Genomic DNA, 22,434 nt, shown 5'->3' on the forward strand with positions numbered 1-22,434 from the left:
TGTTGGAGGGGGATAAACAATGAGGGTGCGGAGTTTTATATGTATGCATATATGTGTAAATGTTTGTAATTTTTTTACTCTGAGGGGCTAGAGTTAGCAATACTCAAGGGTGGATGGAAATCATGATCCGATAGCCAATACAACATGCTCCTTTGATAGAAAAGGAAATGATCACAGAAAACCTTAAAGTCTCTATATCCAGAAAACTGGTACAGCAAGGGAAAGAAGTTGAACCAAGTTTAGCCAAAAAAGAAAAAAAAGAAAAAAAAAAAAAAAGAAAAAGTGATGCATTTTTTAATGAGCTTTCTCAACTAAAAGAACTACACAGTAAAATCAGTTCATACAGCTGCAATTATGATGATGTTATTAGAAGGATCTCATGAACACAGAATTTCCTTGGATCATTTGGTAATAAGAAATGAACAGTGTTTTGCAACTATGTGGTCACTTCTCTCATGTGAATCATTATTGCAAAAGTGACTTTCAGATTTCTCTTATGATTAAATCTAATTTACAACAAACATTTACTGAGCACCTACCATGTGCTGGGGTACTGTCCTTGGTTCTGAGTATGAAAGTAAAAACAATGGAAATGATTCTTGTTCTCTGTATACAATGGAATGGTATCACAGTTCATTTAACTCAAAAGCACTGATAAAGTGATGATTTGCATAGCCTCGCAATATCTAGAGCGTTTTGCTCGATGAACCTGTGAGCCCATGAGAATAAGAAGGGGTGCCTAAACATGCCCTTCTTCTAATGAATCTCAGAGCCCACATACGTACTTATTAAGAGTATGTGCACCCGCCCATTAACAGAATTCCACCCTTGAAAGATAAGTACTTCTTATACATCAAGGCTTCTAACATAACTGACGCTTTATCGGTTACTCAACCTGTCTGTCCCCGTGTCAGAGGAACAATTGGGACATTTAAGGATAGTTTTGACTGTGGATGAATTTTCACCTCATACTCTTCACTGTAGAATCACAGAAGCACTTCCCCGAGCTAGCTACCACATAGAGTACAGAACTGTGATTTAGAGACAGACTGCCCAGCGTGACTCTCAGCTCTACTCTCTAACCTGATGGGTGCCAGGAACCTCTATACCTTGGTTACCTCATCCGTTAAAACTAATGAAACAAGAGTATCCACCCTCTTATGACTGTGGTAAAGATTACACGAGAAAATGCACATTAAGCGTGTACAGCAGTGTAGTAGTAACTAGTGTAACTGGTGTTGAGTAGTCATTGCTGTTACACACGTGCGTCGAACTATGACACAAGGTAGTATGTGAGCAGGGCCACAGCGCAGTTACAAAGCGAGGGCATGCAGAAAAGCACAAGTAAGTCCTCTGGGATAAACTGAAAGGGAATTGGGCAATTTTGATGGAAGGAGGAGTCGGCGGAGTGTGGGGTGGGCTCATGGGTGATCAAGACCACCGAACAAAGGTACGGACACTTGAATGTTCGTGGCAATCCCCAGTAATGGCAAATATCAGAAGTGGCTGCTCTCTGGGGATATTTGTAGAGGAAGCCTGAGACTCCTTGGGACCCCAACAAATAAGGAGTCTGGATTGGCAAGCCCAGAAGGCACAAATGTGGCAGGCCATGCAGGAGTCATCAAAGACTCCATGAGAAGTATAGCAGGGGAGCAAGATGGACTGGAAACGGGAGACCAACAGCAATGATGCAAGTGAGCATGACTGGGTGACAGTGAGAGCCCAGCAGGTAAGGTAAGGGGAGAAGACAGCAGCAGAAATCCACAATTCTAAGATGGAACACACAACCATCCTGTCAAAGCAAAACTGTAGACAACTGTCAAACCGTTATTTGTGGACAACCTGACTCGGGTTTAATACGAAATTGGCAGCGATGGAATAGAAATAAATTCTAGTAATGGCCTTCCTATATCTCACCTAATAGCCATGAGGTGTCCAACACTATCCTATAGAGTCCATTTCAATATAAACTTTATACCCACCAATAAAGAACTCTGAGCAGCATTCCCCATACATGTATTAGTATAAACACATTTAGAGAAACTTTCCAAAGACACAGAAGTCAATGGGAACAAGGAATATTCTCACCCCTTATACTTCCAAAGCAGTATTTCAATGGGCTCCTCACATATTTCACAAATGGTTCTAAGCCTTCGTTTCCAAATTAAAATGGATGCTAAATCCCTCTGTAAATCTGGGCTTTAAAAACCATGCCTAGTTTGAGGGAACGTGCATTTAATTATGATGTCCCTGGGAGCTGTGAATCTCTAGGAAATCGTCCAAAGAGCTTTCTTAGTTTGATTCAATAAATATTCAAAAAGGGTGCGGTAAGTAGAACAACGGAGGAAGCCTTGAAGTGAACAATATGGGGTAAATTTTTGTTGCTTAAATAACAACCTACAGAATAAGAATTAGCAATAATGATTTCATTTTCATCATCCAGAGAATCTTCAAACTTCGCTTCTTTGCAGATTGAAACAAGAAATTAGCATTAAAAGAAAATTAAACTTTATATAAATGCTGACGATCCCTATTATCCCTTTTCGGGGGAGACTTGCAAATTCACATCCACCAACTCTGGAGAGGGCAAAGGGAGGCAACTCTTTGTTTCTGGATAAAATTAACGAGGGGATTATCTTTGTACTTACCTAAAATATTTTCATGCCTCAGCATCACAGTGTTGTACAATTCTGTTTCCCTGAACCATGACTTCTCATCCCGGGAGGAGAAGATCTTCACAGCGACGTTCTCCCCCTGCCAACTGCCCCTCCACACCTCACCATACCGGCCCTTCCCTAGAGAAAGCAACACAGAGGTGACGTGGGACTGGAGAACAGGAGAGGTAGCCAGGACATCTCTTGCCTGCAACTATTACCCCCTTCTACTGTTTACTTGCAAGAACTGAATCTGGGGCTATAAACACCACCACCTTTCTCCCGTGAAGACATTCAAAAGTAAGCCGGAACCTGCCCCTCCTGGCCACCCACTGTCATAACAAATTCAACACCCTCAGTGTCTGCACAGTACAACTGGCTGCTAATTACGAAGTTTACAGTTAAATTCCTCTATTAAAACCTATGAAACATGTATGGTTTTTAAAAGCACCTGAAAGTTAGTGAAATTAAGAAAATGGTACAGAGTATTAGATTTCACTGTTATGCTGAAAGCCAAAAATATAAAAAAATAAAAAACCTGCACGTGTCCAAATTGAATACCTTTCTGGACTCCTTCCCTTCAAACAAGATCAACATAGATATTTTCTTGGGAGTCCAAATCTGTGAATTTACATATGCATTTATATTTTTCATAAGGGAGAGGCTATTAAGTTTGAGATACGCGTTCTGAAGGATCCCCCCCCCCCCAAAAAAAATCACACGTAAACACACACACAAAAAACAGTGCTGTGTAGGAGACCGACAAGCAGCCACTACCTTCCCTAAAGGATTTCTTGGCAGAGGATATATTTCAAAAGAGGATTTGCAGAGTCTTAAAGACATAATCCCAGAACAGTTCTGATTCCCGACATTGGTCATGGGTATTTGCTTGTTAGACAGCCCCTGTGGTGCCAGAAGTGGGCCACATTGCAAAGGCCCCTTGGAGAAGGCATTTCCCAAAACGTGGTGTCTCTAGTTTGTGATCTGCTCTGTGGGGGGCACGCCCCCTCCTACAGCAGAAACACATCCGTCAGCCTGTCCACCACTTGTTCCCTCTTCCATTCTTCTCCTTAATTATAGGTAGGGGTGATGGGGGAGGCTGGGAGGAGGAGGTAATTACCACGAGACTATGGGGATCAACACAGGGTATAATCAGGGTAAAGACACACGCGGCACCTAGATACAACAAAGGCAGGAGATACACCTTGCGGGGCAGTGGGGCTTTCCACCGGGCCAGTGGCTGCTGGGAGTCACAGCTTGTAATAAGCAGCTGCAGCACCACCTGCATGCACAGGAACATAGCTCTTTGCTAAAAAAAAACTAAGCCAAACATGGAGGAAGAAACCCAAACATGGAGGAAGCAAGCTCGCCTATCCAGGTGATTATGTCCTGACACAAAATCCAAACCACTCAATCTAGAATCCCTCATGATAAACAATGTCCCTATTAAATACCAATGACTACTTCCAAAAGGATGTTAAATGGGGCCAGGAAGTCATCATTGTGGGCTGCTGTCAGGTCACAAAAATAGTATTTAGAGCAGGACTAATTTTAATACAGTCATAGCAATTGCCCAGCATTTGTAGTGCGAGATGAAGGCTAGTGCTAAGACAGTATAAAATAGGCTGCTACAAAATAGTATGCTGATCTTTTCTTGCCTTTGGTAAAATTCTGTATCTTTATTTGCCCTTTGTCCTCATATTCTCATTAGGAAGGAGAGAAAAAACATGCCGGAGAATTGTATACATTACTATGAAGTTCCCTTAAATCTTTTTTTTTTTTTTTTTTTTTTTTTTGTAAGAAAACAGAGATGGATGTCAGGATAAGTAGACAGATTTAAAATAGAAACGTACTTCAACTTCAATGGTTTTCAAATGCTTTTAAGTTGTCAAATGCTTTTTAGAAATGCAACCTTATGTGGAAGTCGCTAAAAACAGAAGCAGGACTGCCCAAAAGTACTGGCCATGGAGCCCCCATGGAAATCCCTAAGGTATCTGAAATTTGGGGGGTTCACTAATCACTATCTGGTAACAACTGATCTAGTCCAACTTCCCATGCTTTTGAACCCGAAATGGTAACGTGCTATCCAAGCAGTTCATCCCATACATTTTTATTCAAGACTGTACCACATGAACACTAACTATAAGCTACTGAAATGGCATTGCTTTTATGAAAGTCTTTAGCACCGAAGCAACAAAATGCTATAATTGAATTTACACTATTTCAAAGAATGCTCAAGAATATCCACACTACCCCAAACAGCATGTCTTTTTAAAGGCACAGTAATATTTTGCCCTTTGGACTCTGGGCTCAGTCTCTCAAAACTGCTATTGAGATCGGCTGCCCTGTGAATGGTCACCATCCATGGGACAGGAGGGTAGGGGGAAGCGAGACAGGAAAACATCCCTGTCACTGCCTTCTCACTCCTACTCAAATACCTGTCCCTGTTCATAATCAAATGGGATGTCAGGTAGTACAAGAGGACAAGCCTGGTTGTATGCAATGGGCACATTTGGGGCTTTTCCATTTTTCTCTGCCCACCACGGTCCACTGTAGAAGAGAAACATGAAGTGTGGTTCAGAGACAGCCCCAGCGGCTGCAGACCTACAGCAGAGGCAAAGGACTCCTGCTGGCCCCCTGTGTGCCTGAAGGCAGCGCCTGCTGCTCCTACCAGGCTGCCTACCCCCCTTCCCATTATCCGGCCTGAGGGGGTCCTGATTTCCATGAAAACAGAAAGAAAAGTCAGAGGGTAGCAGCCAAGCGGTGAAGGCGGCTAATGGCAGCCAGCCACCTCCCAAAAGCAAAAGATGGGATGACTGGAGCTGCAAAGAAAAGAAAGCCGGAGAAATAGAAAGAGCATGTAGGGGCGCTGCCTACCTATCCGCCCCATGGCCATTCCTGCACACCGTCCAAAAGAGAAATTCATGGCAACTACCAGGTGATCGGAAATACCCGCCAAATAAAAGTAAAACTACTAAAACTCAGGACTTCCCAAAAAAAGGGCATTTTGTACCATCTTCCCGGAGGGCGGTCAGCAATTGATAAACAGCCCATAAAAAGGTCACAAATTTTGACCCAGGAACCCCAATTCCTGGGAATTTATTCTGAGCACTCAAAGACGCAAGGCATGCAAAAGCCTTTCTGAGCAGTACCATGAAAATTCAACGATCATTCAAAAGATCATGATTACATAATCTTTTAAAATACTTGTGATGTGTACAGATAGATGGAAATGTACATGAGCTTAAAACTGACAGGAGGAACACAAATCGTGTACACACTATGTTACATCTATATATAAACCTGTTCCTAGACGGGGAAAATAGAACAGGCCACAGAGGAATGGATATCACTCTTGTTTAAATACAACAATTTTAAAGGTAGCCTTAGTAAATTTATCTCATTATTTTTAAAGTCAGTGGGAGAGTGAGTGGGATTGGAGAACTGCCATAAGCAAGTGTATTGTCCAAACGCCTACTCACCTCAGATCACTCAATGCCTGTAGTCAGGAGCAGCCATACTATACAAATTCTTTTCTCATTCCTTCCCATCACCCCAAAGGGTCTACCTACAACTAAAGGCTTTTGATTAGCCATTCTGCATACTAACTAGCAACAGATTCCTTTGACAAGAACTTCAACAAGTTGAGGTGCTCTGACGCAGGTCAGAGCGAACAGATACATAGCCACACGGACTCCTGTGATTTCATGAGCAACGGGCAGCAAGGGGCAGATTTTTCAAGTCCCACCCTGCCTCTAGAGCCACAGCGAACATTGCAGATAACCCACAAAGGAATAGAAAAAAGAATTACCGACACACTCCAACAGTGTGATCTGACGAGCCACCGTTCTTTGTACCAGAAAAGGGAGGCCAGAGCCGCTTCCTGATGTACATGAATGATCCAATAAATCCTGTGGTTCAAGACAAGGAGAAAAAAAGAAACTACTGAGAAACAGTTCCCGGTTCAGAGTATGAGCACGCGTATCACGGCAACACTCACGGACACAGCAATCCTGGACATGTGGCCCGTAAGTGTGCACAGAACGTCCCACTGGAGGAAGAACTGGTTTTCTTAGGAAAACCAAAAGCTAGCCCTTTCCCCGATAGAAGACAGGTTTGCTGAGGGATAAGCAGTCTCTTTGTGCATCCAGAGTTTTAGAATAAAAATATATATATATTTAAAACAAAACAAAACAAAACAAAAAACGCTGAGGGCACAAAGTCAAAGATGCAAATTACAAAGTCCCAGGAGCAAGGCTGAGTGCAAAGGGAAGCAAGAGAAAGAGCAGCAAGTGGAGCAAAAAGAGGGGCCTTCAAGTCCAAGGCTGGGCATAACTAACCACGTTCTGCTCTGTTCATAACTATCTATGAAAGGATTCACTATAGTTGGCATGCCAACTAAGGAACTCTAAAAAGGAATAAACGAATTAGGAATAAGGAACAAACAATTCTAATGTTGCTTATATTGGAAAGACTCCAGTGGCCACGTGGGTCATCTCCCTGGTACACACAAGCAGAGAAGGGCCACCTGGATGGAGGTTACCCTTTAGGTAGGTGAGGAACAAAAGCACCACAAAAGTTAACCCTCGATGTCATTTCCCGGTGTGAATTATACACAAAGCAGAGAGGAAAAATAAACTTTCATTTAAAACATAAAACCGTGCCCCAAACCTACTGGAACATACTGTGGGAAAAACTCCCAATTAGTTCATTCATAAGTTTTTCCTTCTTATTGTCAGTGCAAGTCAAAGAGTAGATGCCTTTTTGTATCAGGACTTAATAATTTGTAATACACAGTATTGTGCCCACGGTGATAGGTGTTGTGGTTGCAGTAATGTTGAGCTGACATTCCCCAAAGCTCATCCTTTCCCAGACGTTTTAGCTAGCCTGTTAGAGCAATACATTGATTTATCTGCATTTCATCTTCTTTTCCTTACTCTAAGCACCACTGGGAAGTACTGTTGATCAGCAAAATTACCAAAATCTGAACATCCAAAGGAAGATATTTAGAATCCTTAAAAACCACAAAATGGATAATCAACAAGAAATTGAATGTAGATCAAGCAGTTCCATATCTCCCTAACCATCTCTTTTGCTGTTCTGTTTTCTCATTATTCATTCAATTTTCTTGAGAGAATAACTCTGAAAATTAAACAAACGTGTTGTTTTTTTCATCATGTATAATCATGGTTTTAAATCTGGTTCATAGACTTAAGGCGGGGGAGGAGAATCAACCAGACTAACAAACATCTACTTCAACTCCTGGATCCCAAGGCTTCTTTTTCAATGTAGGAAGCTGTTCAGTAAGATAGAGTTTGTTGAACCACATATATGAGCACATCACTTAAATAAGCAAGTATATAGATGAATAATGATAACTTGTTTTAAACAGTGTTCCTTACTGTGCTATCATATCGTTATATACTGTCATCCAACATGGCTGTGTTGAGAAGACTATTTTAGCATACACTCCCATTCCTCTTCCAGACTTACAGAAGCTACTTAACAGCATTTTACACTAGATATTCCTATCATTGTCCATTGTGGTTGGCAAGCTCTGGGGAACAGAGTTCTGACTAATCTACTTGAGAATCCTGCTTCGCTAAAGCTTTCTCAGGATTCAGCCTCATATCTTCTTGCTACTGACTCAGTAAACTCGTTTAATTTTCCTTAATATTTGAAATAAACTCCAAAATACATTTCTAACAAAAAACCGTGGTTCTCTTCTTTGGGAAACAGAACGCCCTCTTCTCCTGTTTTCCCAGTTCTGCTGTACTACAATCTAAATAGATAGGTGAACGGAAGAAAACGAGGTTCCTTCCCCCTTTCCATACAAAAAAGTACACCTGACCGGTGGCCCAATAGCAGGGAAGGCAGAGGAGGATGGGATATTTCCTAGCCTGTATCAGCTACCACCAAATGTTTTAACAACTAGCCCAGTTGGTCCAAGAATAGCGCCAGAGCTACAAAGACAGGTGAGGGTGAGTCTTCTCCAGCAAAACGGTAGTTGCAGGGCAGGCTTAGGTGGAGAAGGACCAGACACTATTAAGCTTGTCCCCTAGCAGCACAAGACTTAATATGAGATGATCTTAGGTGATGCATGGCCATGGCATTAAATAACATTGAATCACATTAGAAAGCTATGACCTTGACGGTCTTCCATCAAATTATGACAAGGAGAGTCTCGATTTCGTATTAGCATGTCTTTAACACCTAACACTCACTCATCTTCACCTTTTTCAAAGGATGCATCAGACTCAGCATAGCATCACTTCAGAAGGCTATTACTTCTCTCTTTTGCATTTTATGGTAACCTATTTATAGCAAGCGGTTCCCTTGTCTCACTTGAAGTTTAAAGTTTCTGTAAAATTAACACTCAACAATTTTAAAAGTAAGAAAGGAAGACACATTTTAATGTTATTTCATTTAAAAGTATGCAAAAGAATAACTTTAAAACATATAAATACAATGGTGTCTGACACTGAGTTGTCCATAAATGCAGCTACCAGCCACATGTTGGCTTTTAGCAAGGGAAATGTGGCTAGCCTGAACTGATATACATGCTGTGACTATAAAGTATACATCAGATTTTAAAAACTTAGTTGCAAAAAAAAAAAAGGGAAGGAAAGAAAAGAATGTAAAATATCTCATTCATCATTCTTTATGGTTAATGATTATATGTCAAAATGATAATTCTATTCATTTGGTTAAACATATTATTAAAATTAATATCAGCTATGGTGGGTCTTTTTTAAACTTTTTTTTTTTTTTTTTTTTTTTTGTTAAGGAGCCACTAGAAAACTTAAAATTAAATATATGGCACACATATTTTATTGGATACCACTGTTTAACCAAATGGCTACACTCCACAAGGGGGCAGCACAGGAGCATGAAAAGTTTAATTGCTGCTTTTTTGGATGTCAAATTTTAAAGTCTTAAATTACAGGGTGTTAAAATAATCTAGAAAGGAAAGTGATTTTAATATTAAGCAAAGGTGCTTTTTTGAAAGTACTTTTATTGCTAAAAATAGAGTAACTGAATTACTTCAAGCCCCCCCCCCGACCCCGAAATTATAGGCAACCATTCTCTGTACCTTTTCCCTTACTCCCAAAAGAAAAGTAACTACCAAGAATCTACTAAAATAAATCCCCCCCTTATTTAATATAAATGCCTAAAATAAATGTTCTCCTATAGGGGAGACTAAACAGGTGCCAACATATGCTTGCCTAGGACACAAGTGACCAGTGGTAAGTGTGCACATTGTCCAGTCACCAGCTACTGGTTAGCATTTCATGGTGGGAATGGGAAAGCATCTTTAGCCATCTTTGTTATGGTTGGGATTCCCTGGGGTCACAAACTCACTGCTAAAGTGCTGTCTCCAACATTGGTGGTGATGAGCCCTTCGATGGTGCCGTACTCCACATCTCTGGGATTGAGGCGTTCTTGATTGCGCCTTTTAAATTTTCGGAGAGCGACTCCCAGTAGGCAAGCTAGAAGGCATACTGCAAACACTACAGACAGAATAATGAGGCCGACCTCCAAGTGGAAATTCTGTGTTCCAGGAAAGGATTTCCCTGGAGATGGGGGAGAAAAGGGCAATTGGCTGTAAGGATCAGTGTTTACTTACTATTCAGCATAACCAACACCTAACAAGTGGGTCCTGATGCTGACCACATAGTCTTGCAAGTCACAAACCGTGAAAACTAAAATACTTCCTAACACCTGGCCAATGGCCCAGTCATTTGAACCATTATTCATTTAGACAGAGCCAGAGATTGAAAAGATTCCACAGAGAACCAACTGTATTAATGCATGTACGTGAAAGTACTTTTCAAATATGGAGTACTACACAAATCTCTGTACAAATGCTTTATCCTCAGCCCTTACAGAAATTATGACGTAATATTCCTATGAGAAAGCACTATCTGAGTTAAATCCAAATCACCCAATCTGTGGTTCTCCTCAATGTATCTTGGATGTTTACCGCAGAATTCTCATTGATCTTTTCACATCACGATTTCTGCCTAGGATTTCTGCCTAGGAACCTATTCATTCATCTGTTCTTTTACTCACTTATCCAATATTCATTCACTCACTCAAAACATTCATTCACTGATTCACTCGCTCGCCTAATCACTCATTCACCCCCTAGCTTGGCATTATTACATTACCCATTCAAACATCCGTGCATTCACTCCAACACTCACATACCACTCAGGCAGATACACACAAAGACTTTCTACTTGCCTAGTGAGGTAAATGAAAAATTTCTTGATTGGATAGTGAAGCCCCATAATTAAGAGGTCCCCAAACAGGGGTGCCTGTGTGGCTCAGTTGATTGAGTGACCGACTCTTGGTATTGGCTCAGGTCATGATCTCGCGGTTTATGGGATCGAGCCCCACATCAGGCTCCACGCTGACAGTGCAGAGCTTGCTTGGGACCTTCTCTCTCCCTCCCTCTCTGCCTCTCTTCCTCTCTCTCTCTCACTCTCTGAATAAATGAATAAACACTAAAAAAGTCCCCAAACAATAATTATCTCTGAATGTCAGACCCCTTATGACATGGTGTCACCGAGCCCTGTTCTTCCCCACATATGCCTCTTTTCCACATCCCTGCCTCCTTCCACAATCCAAGTGCAGGCCTGATGTCCTTTATACATTTCTTTTAACCTTCCAAATCTTGGAGATTTAACTTCCAACTTGGCACATTACACTCCATGGTACACGTCACTTGTACGATAAAGTGTCAAACTAATTATATACAACATTAAATTATAAATATTGAGCCTCCCTAATTGAATTAGATATTCCTTAAGTAAAGAAAATAAATTTTCTATTACAACTCAGAGTCTTGCAGTGTTCTGCAGATTAGGAACTTTCCATATTGTAGGTATAACTTTTGTGTGAGTGCAGATACTTGATTGTGTCCGTCCACTCTATTAATAATAATTTAACTCACAAAGGTTAAGAGTAAAGTTTATTCCATCAAGTACCCTTTTTGTTTTAACCATTTGAATACTTAATCTCTCTCTTAAAAATCTTCTTTCATTATTCAATGAATTAACAGAATTAACATTTGCTTATCAAAATTAACAGTTTCTATATGTCTTAACGTCACCACCGTAACCGAAACACTGCACAACATAATCTTGCATCAGTTTTTTTGTCTTGTTTTGTTTTGTTTTCATTTTTCGGTCTCTCCCCCTGTTAGCTGACATTTCTGACAGTGGGCATTGCTAGTAGCCTCTCCTACTCCACTTCTTGGTTTGTTTCTTCTTTTTGTGAGTGCAAAATTAAATAATTATGCCTATTAAAAATGTACTGTAGATTAAGAGAATTAACTTTGTCTTAGAGTGAGTCTACAAAGACTAAGGAACATTAGTTTTTGATAGCAATGTAGGGCTCATTTTATGGGGAAACAGTTTCAGAGAAACACTGATTTCCACTGAAAATGGAATCCATTTGAACACAACATGGAAAAAGATTCCACAGAAACTACATGTGAAATCTTACCCAGCTTCAAGCTTCAGTAATGGTTCATTGGGAAATCAGATATGGGAGCAAAGGTTAGTGAGGCTTTGTCTCTTTCCTCAAAAAGAAGGAAACATATTCTACTCAGTCACTGGATTCTTATGTTCCATTTTACTTCCTACACACTCAACAAAGAGATGAATATTTACCAAGCCAAACTGTTTCATAAATTATGACACCATGGCTCCTCAACAGAAAAGGGTATTTGGAGCTCTTCACCTGCTCATGACTACCAAGAGAGATCTGGTCACCCAAGCTGTTCCCCAAGATGGACACATCTTGCTCACTTGCCCAAAGATATTTATCCCCCTTCAGACTCCAAAAGGCCATGCCTTTCCCTTCTTCATCTATAGCTACCCTCCTTGTCACCCATGACCTCTAGTTCAAGGAGTAGGAGGAAAAGCTTGTGGCTACTTCCATCTTTAACCCACACAGAACAACATTAACAGAAACCCTTGATCTAGAAATAGAAAAGTCCACGGGAACCTTTGGTGGGCAGCTGGGCCGTGATGTTCCTGTTACACCAGTCGCCTTGGCAACACTCCACAGCTTGGCCAGGTGATGGCGGGGTCTTACAGGTCATCTTCCCTTGCTCGTAGACCTGGAAACAGCCTTTCTGGTAGACATGGAAGCCATCATTTATGCTCAGTGAGGAAAAGCACTGCTGGCCTTCACAGTGGTCTTCGTTCCCACAGGAGAGGCCTTCACACACACACATGTAAAGTTTGGGGTTTACCTTGGGCTTCTCATCTGCAAAGAAGAAGGGAAAAGAAATCACTACATGGGTTTTACCCCCATTAGGGCAATAAGATGGTTTCTCCAAGACCATTACAACACATTCACCAAACAGCAAGTCAGGCCAAGTGTCATCACTGGCCATGATGTCCACATTTTGTTATCTTGTATTTCTCACTTGACCAACTACCAAATGATAATCGCCTCTCAGTACAGGAACACATTTATACAAACTGTGTGCTCTTTTAGATCATACCAGGCCAAAGAATAGTTATCATGTACTCAGAGGCTTCTGAGAATGAACTTCCCCTCACTGTGGTTTTCACATTCTCTTCAGCCTGATGGGCTCTCACATCCCAATTCTTACATCAAAATAAAATGTTTTTTCCAGGACATAATGCTCATCACCTTTATTTTATGTTTTTTTTTTTTTTAAAGGCTCCTAAGTATAGGGCAATTGTTAATGCCAGTTCCTGCTAACTCCATACTAATCCATCAACTAGTAATACAAGGAATGTTGGTGTTCCCGCCATTATCTGCAAGAGCCCAGTATAATCGAGAGTTTACAAGGATGCAGTCTGTAATTACAAATGTCTATTACCAATATTTCCAGCTAGATGCCTTAGATTAATTTTTCAATAGTGACAACACTGAAGTTTTCATGTTGATTACAATGGAAATTAATCACTGCTTACACATGTTTGCCTGGCAGGAAAAAAAAAATGGCACTGATTATTGAAGATGAGGGTACAAGGAGACAAAGGGAATAGAGCAATGTTTTAAAAGTAAGGTAAGAGGTGAGACCACAGGAGCAGTCAACACCTGCTAGGTCTAAGGTGTGATGGAAAGATGTGCCTTGTCCATCAGTGAAGCACACCTAATCAGACTTCCTAATTGTCTCCTTCTGGAAACATCTGCAATCTAATTTTTGCAACCTAATTTTTCAAATCACTCTTTCTTTTCTCCTCCCTTGTGAGAATGATTAGTTCAGACTTGCTGGTCCCAACAGTTTGCACTAGGAGGGAAGAAAAGTGAAGAAAGAATGTAAACAGCCAAGTCCTAGAGGTTCCAAAGCAGTTTTGCTATAAAGAAATTCAGCTTTCAGAGCTCCCTCCAAAGGTCTATGGCACAGAGTGACTGCCTTCTGATTCTTGAACCCTCTGTAGCAGGTCTGTGAGATAACTACTTCTTTCTTAAAATAACAGGTCGGGTAGCTGCGCTTTCAAGAGGAGACCTTAAGGTAAGGTCTTTGAAATGTCAAGTTCATTTACACAGATTTGTGTGGGTGTTTGTAGAGACGTGGGTTATCTCAAAAAGAGAAAAGTGTTCTTAATCTTTCTTCTTCCCTCTTCAAAGAAGTGAAAAATAGTTCACTACCCACTGTAATGTGGGTGCCTCATCCCACAGAGTAAGTGCATGCAGACACACAGACACAAGCCTTCTATTTATAATTGACTTGCTAGTTCTTTTGAAAACCACAAGGGGCTCATCCAAGAGCAAAGACATGCCTGAAAGCAGGAGATCCAAAATAGCCGCTGACAGTGTATGTATGTCACCAGTCTCACCCCCGAGAATCAAGAGCCTCAGACATTTTTAATGAGCAAAAATTTTAATGAGCCAAAAGATAGTCTTTATTTTCCCTGCCTAGAGAAATTCCAGCACCAATCTATTTCTATGAGGATGAGAAACATATATATCTGTTGACATAACCCAGCAAAAGTTTACACTTGCCAAAAGTGAGTTGAAAGATAATATTTCCAGGGAGTCTAGACATGCTTGCCACTCTTGAATGGCACAAAGCTGGGCTGAGCATTGCCAACTATGCTGCCCAACAGGTGATGATTCTTTGGAGGGAAACGGATGGGCAGGATAAGGGGAGGGGTGGTTAACGGTATCATGTTGATTTGTTTGTGATCTACAGCAGGGAATTCAAAATACTATATTTGAAAACTGTGCCATAACACAATGTATGAAAATCTGAAACACAAACATGTATTTTAAAATCCTAAATATTTTCAGAGGTCAAAGCTATCCCAGGATATACATCCTTAGAGAGGTTGCGTCTACTGACACTGGGTTGGGGCTGAAGGATTCGTGTGAGGATGAAAGGGTAAATGAAAATAACGTTAGGAGAGTAGCTGTTCAGGGATTGATAATGGACTGAGGAGTATGCACCCCTCAACTCGTGGTGCCCATGGTGCAGTAGGAACAACCACAAACAAGTAACCGTAGGCAACAGAGGCCTCACTCACGGATCCTATGGAAACGGACAGTCCTGGTAAGAAGAATTAACAACATCTTGTGGTTCTAATAAAAAAGGTCAAATTAAAAAAAAATAATAAAATAACAACAACGATTTCTTTAATGTGCTCTCAGAGTGAGCTCTGCTCTTGAAATTAGAGCCCTGGGGTGCCTGGCTGGGTCCGTTGGTGGAGCATATGACTCTCGATCTCAGGGTCAAGAGTTCAAGCCCCAAGTTGGGTGTGGAGCCTACTTAAAAATAGATAGATAGATAGATAGATAGATAATAAAATTAGAGCTGAAATTGAACTCTAGCTCACAGACATTAAGATGTGGACCCCCCTTCCAAGGTCTCTAGCTTTTGACAGGATGTGGGGATGGCCTGACAGATGTTTGTAATGTAACCTACAGAATTTTGCCAGAATTGAGCAGCCCTGAGTAAATACCAACTTCAGTAAAGGTCAATTCACTATACCCAACTATGAGGCATGACAGGTTATAAACTGTAATCAGATCTTATCCTGTGGGGGTCATAAAAGGAGTCAAAGGGATTCATTCATTTAGTAAACACTCTCCTTGAATCTTTACATCCCTCTACTAGTTGTATGTATGCAGATGGCCGAGGGCTGACTACCTTTAAACAGGTAATTCTTTTTAAGGTGTCAAAAACTAGAGTTTTCATATCCTCACCTCCACAATCCAGAAAAAGAAAAAAGGGGAAGAAGGACGGTTGTCAGTGCTATGTGATAATTAATTTAATCTCTGATATGAGGAACCATGAGCTCAGTCCAGCTGTTAGCTAATGGGAAAGTACACAGGCTTTACCAGATTCACGTCCAATTTTGCTTCTCACCAACATTTAATCTTCTTAAGTTGGGTATTTCCATATAACTACTTAGAAGAGCCCATCATGAATCTATTTTTTATATACTGCCAGATATAAATGCAGACCCTAAATTCATAAGAATATGAGAATGACCACATATACCACGCACACGCCTGCATGCACACACACATTAGTTAAATGCCACTTTGCCAGTTTCATCTGACAGAGTGGATTAGTCGAAGAGATGCCAAAGAGATTTCTGAGCTAGGATTACTAATTCAACAAAGAAGGTTAAAAGCAAGACAGCAGCATTTTCATATCTCAACATCCACAATTCTAAGGAACAGAGCAGGCCCCAGAATGCCCATGTCTCACTGTTTCAGTCTTGTCCGATTTTAGGAATAACCATAACATGTGTGGGCCTGTGATTTTTTACTTGGGGTGGGTTGGGGGTAGGGGGCACGCAGGGTGACAGAACTATTACAAAATCCCTTTTAGGGCCACGGGTAAGGGTCTGTGGACCTCAGATTTCTCCAACAGTGACATACATATAGTACACATCGAGGCACACCAAGGAATGGATAATCACCTTCCGTGACTGATTTCCAACAGTACAGACAGGAAACACCATATCTGATATGAAGCCCTTTGCACTTGCCTCTGCAAACAACTAGGAAGTGCCCTGGCAGAAGGCAGCAAGTCTACTCCACCTAATTGACATTCATTTAAATAATTCAGTAATTTAAATGTCAAGCCAGAGGTATTCCCTCTCTGCGAAGCTCACCCACATTGTTTGTTCTAAAAGGCACCTCCCAGCATTACTCAGTGTTATGGCTGGCACTGTGCGCCCTTTGTATCACCAGGACCAGGTCTGTGCAAACACACTCACAGGTCTGGCTGGGAGCCGCAGGGAGTTCTTGACGCCACCTGGGAGGACTGCGGGCTGGCTCCACAGCCAGAGGTGCAGGCTCAGAAGCCCAAACCTCTTAAAAGATCTCGTTCTGGGCTCATCCTCTGTGCACACCTACTCTCGTAGCCTCACGACAGACTGCCGTCACAGGAAGAGGCAGAGCAGAGAGCATCGTGGACTTTTTACGTCTGTCCACAGTTTGGGATGCTCTTGTACCTCGGAGTAAAAATCTTCACATTTATGTTTTAAGTGGGACTTGAGAAATCTAAGCACACCACCATGGGCTTATCCCCCACATTCTCAGTCATGCACTCCATAACGCTTTAAAGCATTTAAACTGATTACCATTCTAAATGGTGCACAAAACCTCACATCTCCCACTAAAGTTTGACACAAAAGACAAATGAGAAACTGCTACAAGTAAACCAGCTTGCAACTATCACCCCAGAGGTCAGCAAAAGGAACAGGCTGAATTTCTTAGAGGTTCACCTCCAAGTAGCACAGATGACAATATGGTTATTAGACTATTATTATAAAAGTCAGATAGCTCAGAACTATATAGGCTAAAAAAGGAACGCCAAACATATCTGGACTCCTTCCAACAGTATAAACGACTCATTCATTTGAAATGACAGCCTATATTAGGCTTATAGATATGGGAGCCCTTCCATGGCCTCCTAATCTGAAAGTGCAGCTTGGCACTTCTCCAGAATCGGAAAGCATTTGAGATCTCTGGCATTAAACAAAGGCTCAGTGATGGATTTTGCAATGCCAGGTATCACTGCCAGAAGCCTGCTCCTAAGACAGAAACACAAAGGTCAGTCTGCAATGCCTAGTGAAGGGCATTTGATGGTCTGGTGAGAAGGCAAGCTATAGGCTCGGGAATACGGTACCCCAAACACCATTAAATGCTCTCATTATAAAACCCCCATCTAGGGAACCCAAATTCCATTTGTTTTTGTTTGTTTGTTTGTTTGTTTGTTTGTTTACCCCTGATCAGAGAAACAGATACTTGGCAAAGTTGTAAAGCGAAGAAGAAAACATATTCCTGGAGTTAAGAAAGATTGAATAGGATCACATATAAATTAGAATAACAATGACATAAAATGATTTCAGGATTCCCAAGATTTTGAACTGATGATAGCTACAAATGTACCCTGCCTCCAGTGTTCTGGAACCGAGCAAATCACATCCCCATTCAGATGTAATCCTCTCTGTCTTCTATGACTCTCCAAAGAGAGACAGGAGGGTTAATGTGGCCAGAAGTCCTTCCTGGTGGAGCTGATCCCCACGTCCTTAGGCTCCCCTATTATCCCCTCCATTCTTGGGAGGCCTCCCCTGTTCCAAGATATCAGGTCCTTTAGGTAGGGAATTTCCTCCATGTGGAGTGCTTACCTCCCTCCCTGCCTATACTCCATTTACCTAGTTAGCATCTACCTTCTCTTAAAGAAGCCTTTGTTCACACACTCAAATTTAAAGTAAGAACCACCTGTATACACTCACATGCATGTGTCTGTCTGGCTACTGAACGTCCAAGTCTCTCCTCCGGACTAGGAGCGCCATGAGGGGAGGGAATGACCCTACTCTGCTGTTACAGAGCCCTCGCCTGCCTCAATGATTGACAGGAGTACAAGCCTGATGGATATTTGCTTCCGGATGAATTTTCTCTTCACGGAAAGGATTTAGAGGTGGGAAGAGACATGATGCTGGTTTTCAGAGCAGACTGAGCCTATAAAGTCTTTAAATGTCAGCAGAGATCTTAAGGCAAGGCTTAGTCACCGAGCCAGCATGTCTGTGCAAGCCATTTCTTCCTAGAGGAGTTCGCCATAGCGTCACATCTGTTCACCTACTCTGGCTTACAAGTGTAGAAAATTAATACTTGCGGTGTGGTACAGTAGGTGTTCTGTCTGCCTGGTTGTTAGAAGAAAGAGGTAAAATACAAGAGCCCCTAAAACAAGGACTTATTTAACACATTAATAGAACAGCAGGGCTTGTATGGATGGTCCTTCCTTGGATGGCTGACGTGAGGACGTTTGGCTACTCTGATGCTAAGGTGACCAGAATGATCAAAACATAGTAAGCGCCTGGCCTCCGGCCACATTAGGGGAGTCATGCAGGACTTGTCTGCTCAGCAGTGAAAAAGACGCCCCTGGTATTTGCTGCCATTTTTCTCCTATCAGTGAAAGTAATGGCGTTTTCAGCAGGGAGTAGGGAAAGACTGAATTACATCATTTTCCCCTTCTTGCTTTGCTGAAGGTGATAAGGATTCCTAAGTCATCCTGCATTTGAACTGCTGAAGCTGAGAGGGGGAAAAAAAAAAAAGTGCCATCTGTTTATTTTGTGTCTGAGCTGACTCCTTGTCTCTGAAATAATCCCTGTAAATTAAGCCCTATTGCAGCAGCCACACCTTCTATTTCAAAGCCAAAAACTTGGTCTGTGTTTAAGTGACTAACAAGTTAAAGAACATTGTGGGGTATTGACCTAAGACAATATTGGTCTGTCTTTTCCATGCGTTTTACGATTCCCAGAATGTAGCAAAGACATCGTTTTAATACTTGTACTATGTCAATGAAGCAACTCTTTAACAGGGGGAAAATAATGACCCCTTTCTTCATCATGTCTTCACACTTCTTCAATCTTCCCTTCAGAAAAACAAATGATTACAAAACCTAACGGAAATTACCTACTAAGGAATTCTCTTGGAGACCAGAAAATATCCCCACCCCACCCGCATATATTGACAACGCCTGGCCCTGAGTGAATCTCCACTTATTGGAAGAGTAACAGAGAGTACCACAGCCTGAGGGTGGAGAGAAAAAGACCTGGTTGATTATAAACATTTCAGAGAAGCGATCCCTTTGTCATTTGGATTTGAAGAGAACCAGCGATGTGGTAACCGTCTATCAAATGTTGAGGCTAGAAGCCCTGTTCACAGTGTGGGAAGAGGTGTGCTTGACTCATGTGAGTTCCACAGGCTAACTAGGGAGTACACGGCTGCTCCAGTAAGGGTTTCCTAGCCAGGCGCTGTATTGAAAATTTTGCCGTTACAGAAAACCTTAACCAAGGGCTCTGCGTGGTATAGGATGATGGGAAAGGAACTATAGTGTGGACTCAGCACAAGGCTCCCACCTCTATTTGCCCTTCTGTGCCCTACCGGTGACTTGGCCTTCAAGGTTTTACTCACAATCAACAAACCACCACCACATCCCCAACAACCTTTCTGGAAGCTTTCAAACCACAGAGATAAATCCCTCAGAAGATGGGCAGGGCTCCAATTTGTTGAACAATAGTCTTAGAATGCCAGCCCCTAGGCAATGCAGTACCTGGAGTCAAAGGTAAAAATGTCCACAATTAGTTAAATTCCTCCTCTCTAGCTCCCTATTCTACCCCACCCCCAGAAAAATGCACGGAGAGAACAGGGGATTTCTAGACTACATTCTCTACAGCCTGCACGAAGCACAAGAGATTAAGCTATCCGAGGGTAAAAAGTGGGGGCACTGCTCAAGCCTCTGATACCGCTACCACCCTATCCCCCAATTTCCCAACTCACGTCCTAAGGCCCTATTGGGTCCAGAACGCCAGGGCAAGGTTAATTACGAGAGGAATCCCATGCCTTCAATCCCATGAATACATGTCTTGTGCATCTGTACTCCAGCCTTTAGCTTCATCTTTGCTTTGCATATCTTCTTTTCCCTATCAGTCTAACTAATATGGTCCACAAGAAGCCGCTAACTCCCAAATTCAACGCTTAAGAAGATTGGCGTAGTAGTCAATAGACTAAAGGATCCTGCAGTCACCAGGCCATGGTTGAGTAGGGGTCATTTTGAGCTTATTCTTTTTTCAGCCCTGAGCCCGCAGAAAGGCTCCAGGTGCCTACGCTCAAGGTAGACACCAAAAGCATTTTTTGAGAGTGCTGTGGACCATAATTGGCTTTTCAAACCCTCTCTTCCCCCTCCGCCCCCAATCTCTGTGGCACTGCATACCATTCCCAGCTTCCACAATCATCTTGAACCTTGGCAGAAGAAAGGCAGCTAAATCTGAGATGTGTCACGAGGCCACTGGCTAGGGAGCAAGAATATCTAAACACAAACTAAGGCGAAAGCAGCAGGCCAGACTTTCCACAGATTCCCATCAGCTCCTGTAGCTGCAGGGCACTGATAGCCTGAAGGTAACCCAAGTATCTCGGAAGGGTCACTTTTAAATAGTAGCTTTAATACACCCAGTCATTTCAGAAGTATTTCCTTCCAGAGCCCGCTTCCATCCATACTGCCATGCCAACTGTGCCCAACAATGGCAAGCCCGCTGAAGACATGAAAGCCCAGAAGGAAAGGGAAGGATTCCCAAAGGGGCACAGGCAGCCCCATAACATGCTGTGATTCTATTCTATGGCCGCATTTGGACTGCTGAGAAAGAATAACCTAGCAAAGAGACACCATGCAGAAGTGGTCTACTGACAATCACTGGGGATTAAAGAACAGGTAGAAAATCAAACAAAATAGTTTAACGCCATGCCTTCCCGTTCTAAGACTGAAACAGTATAAACCCTGGATGGCTACCTTCCAGGAGTTTTTCAGGAAAGCTATTATCTCCAAGAGAAAACATATACCTCTCTCTCAGTCTACTGGACCACACTGTGGCTGAGCAAAGAGAACTGTATGGTGTCTTCAGCACATACTGTATATTATGCAGCCACCGTGACCACCCACTAACCCCAGACGTGCCAAAGAGTACTGCTCAGAAGAGGCTGCTGCTTTTTTTTTTTTTTTTTTTTTTCTTCTTCTTCTTCCTTTTCAGCCAGGGCCAAAGTTTCTAAGATCTTCCTAAGAACCATTAAAATCCACACAGCCCCTCACCTATCCACCAAGTTGAGTCCCCACTGTCCTAAATGGCAGTCGGCCAGGGGCTGGTGTGTAAGGGACAGGTGCTCAGTGGGCTATTTTCAGTTGCTATCAGCTCAATCGGGAGCCGCACATGCTCAGTAGGCAGGCAAGCCTGGGTTGCATTTCAAACTCCGGGCAGCCAAGAGACGTACACCTTTCACAGCTGCCAGGGCAACCAGCTGCCCAGTGCTCCTCCCAAGACGGGAGCGATGAAAACAGTATAACCTGGCCAGCCAACATGCCAGCGAGCAAGCTGTACCTCGCATTTCACCGCCTGGGTTATTCTGAGCTGGGCTTATTGACACTCCATGGCAACACAGGAACAAAGGGCCAGCTAGAGGGATTTAAATGTCCTGCAAAAGTTGCTAGAAAAGTCAGCAGCTCAGGCTTCTGTTTGCATAATAAAAGTAGCAGTGGAATTATTATTAGGTTATTCTCAGTTGCCACTGCAGTTGTTATTCGTGAATAATAATAACAAAGGTCTGTAACAGAGGTCTACTCTTTGAACTCAGGTTTTGTTTTTGTTGTTTGCCACCATTAAGTTGCCACAGTTGGGAGGCCTCCCAAACTATGGCATGTGGGCCTGTCCACCACCACAGGAGAACCAGTTTTCCTCACCCGTGTACCTCTCGCCTTGCCGTACCCCGTGATCCACTT

General features: G+C 42.2%; 1 protein-coding gene across 2 annotated transcripts in view; it reads right to left on the reverse strand.

Annotated features, from left to right (window-relative positions):
- The window catches only part of ACVR1 (activin A receptor type 1), a 145,361-nt gene that overhangs the window by 36,837 nt on the left and 86,090 nt on the right, over positions 1-22,434 (reverse strand). For both annotated transcript variants that reach the window (XM_042948848.1, XM_042948846.1), the window contains exons 4-7: positions 12,672-12,935; positions 10,017-10,228; positions 6,466-6,565; positions 2,649-2,795 (exon numbers count right to left, since the gene is read on the reverse strand). In XM_042948848.1, the coding sequence (XP_042804782.1) occupies positions 2,649-2,795; positions 6,466-6,565; positions 10,017-10,228; positions 12,672-12,935 (723 nt within the window). The remainder of the gene's footprint in view (positions 1-2,648; positions 2,796-6,465; positions 6,566-10,016; positions 10,229-12,671; positions 12,936-22,434) is intronic.

This window comes from Panthera leo, chromosome C1 (genome assembly GCF_018350215.1).
Source record: "Panthera leo isolate Ple1 chromosome C1, P.leo_Ple1_pat1.1, whole genome shotgun sequence".
Classification (NCBI taxonomy): Eukaryota; Metazoa; Chordata; class Mammalia; order Carnivora; family Felidae; genus Panthera; species Panthera leo.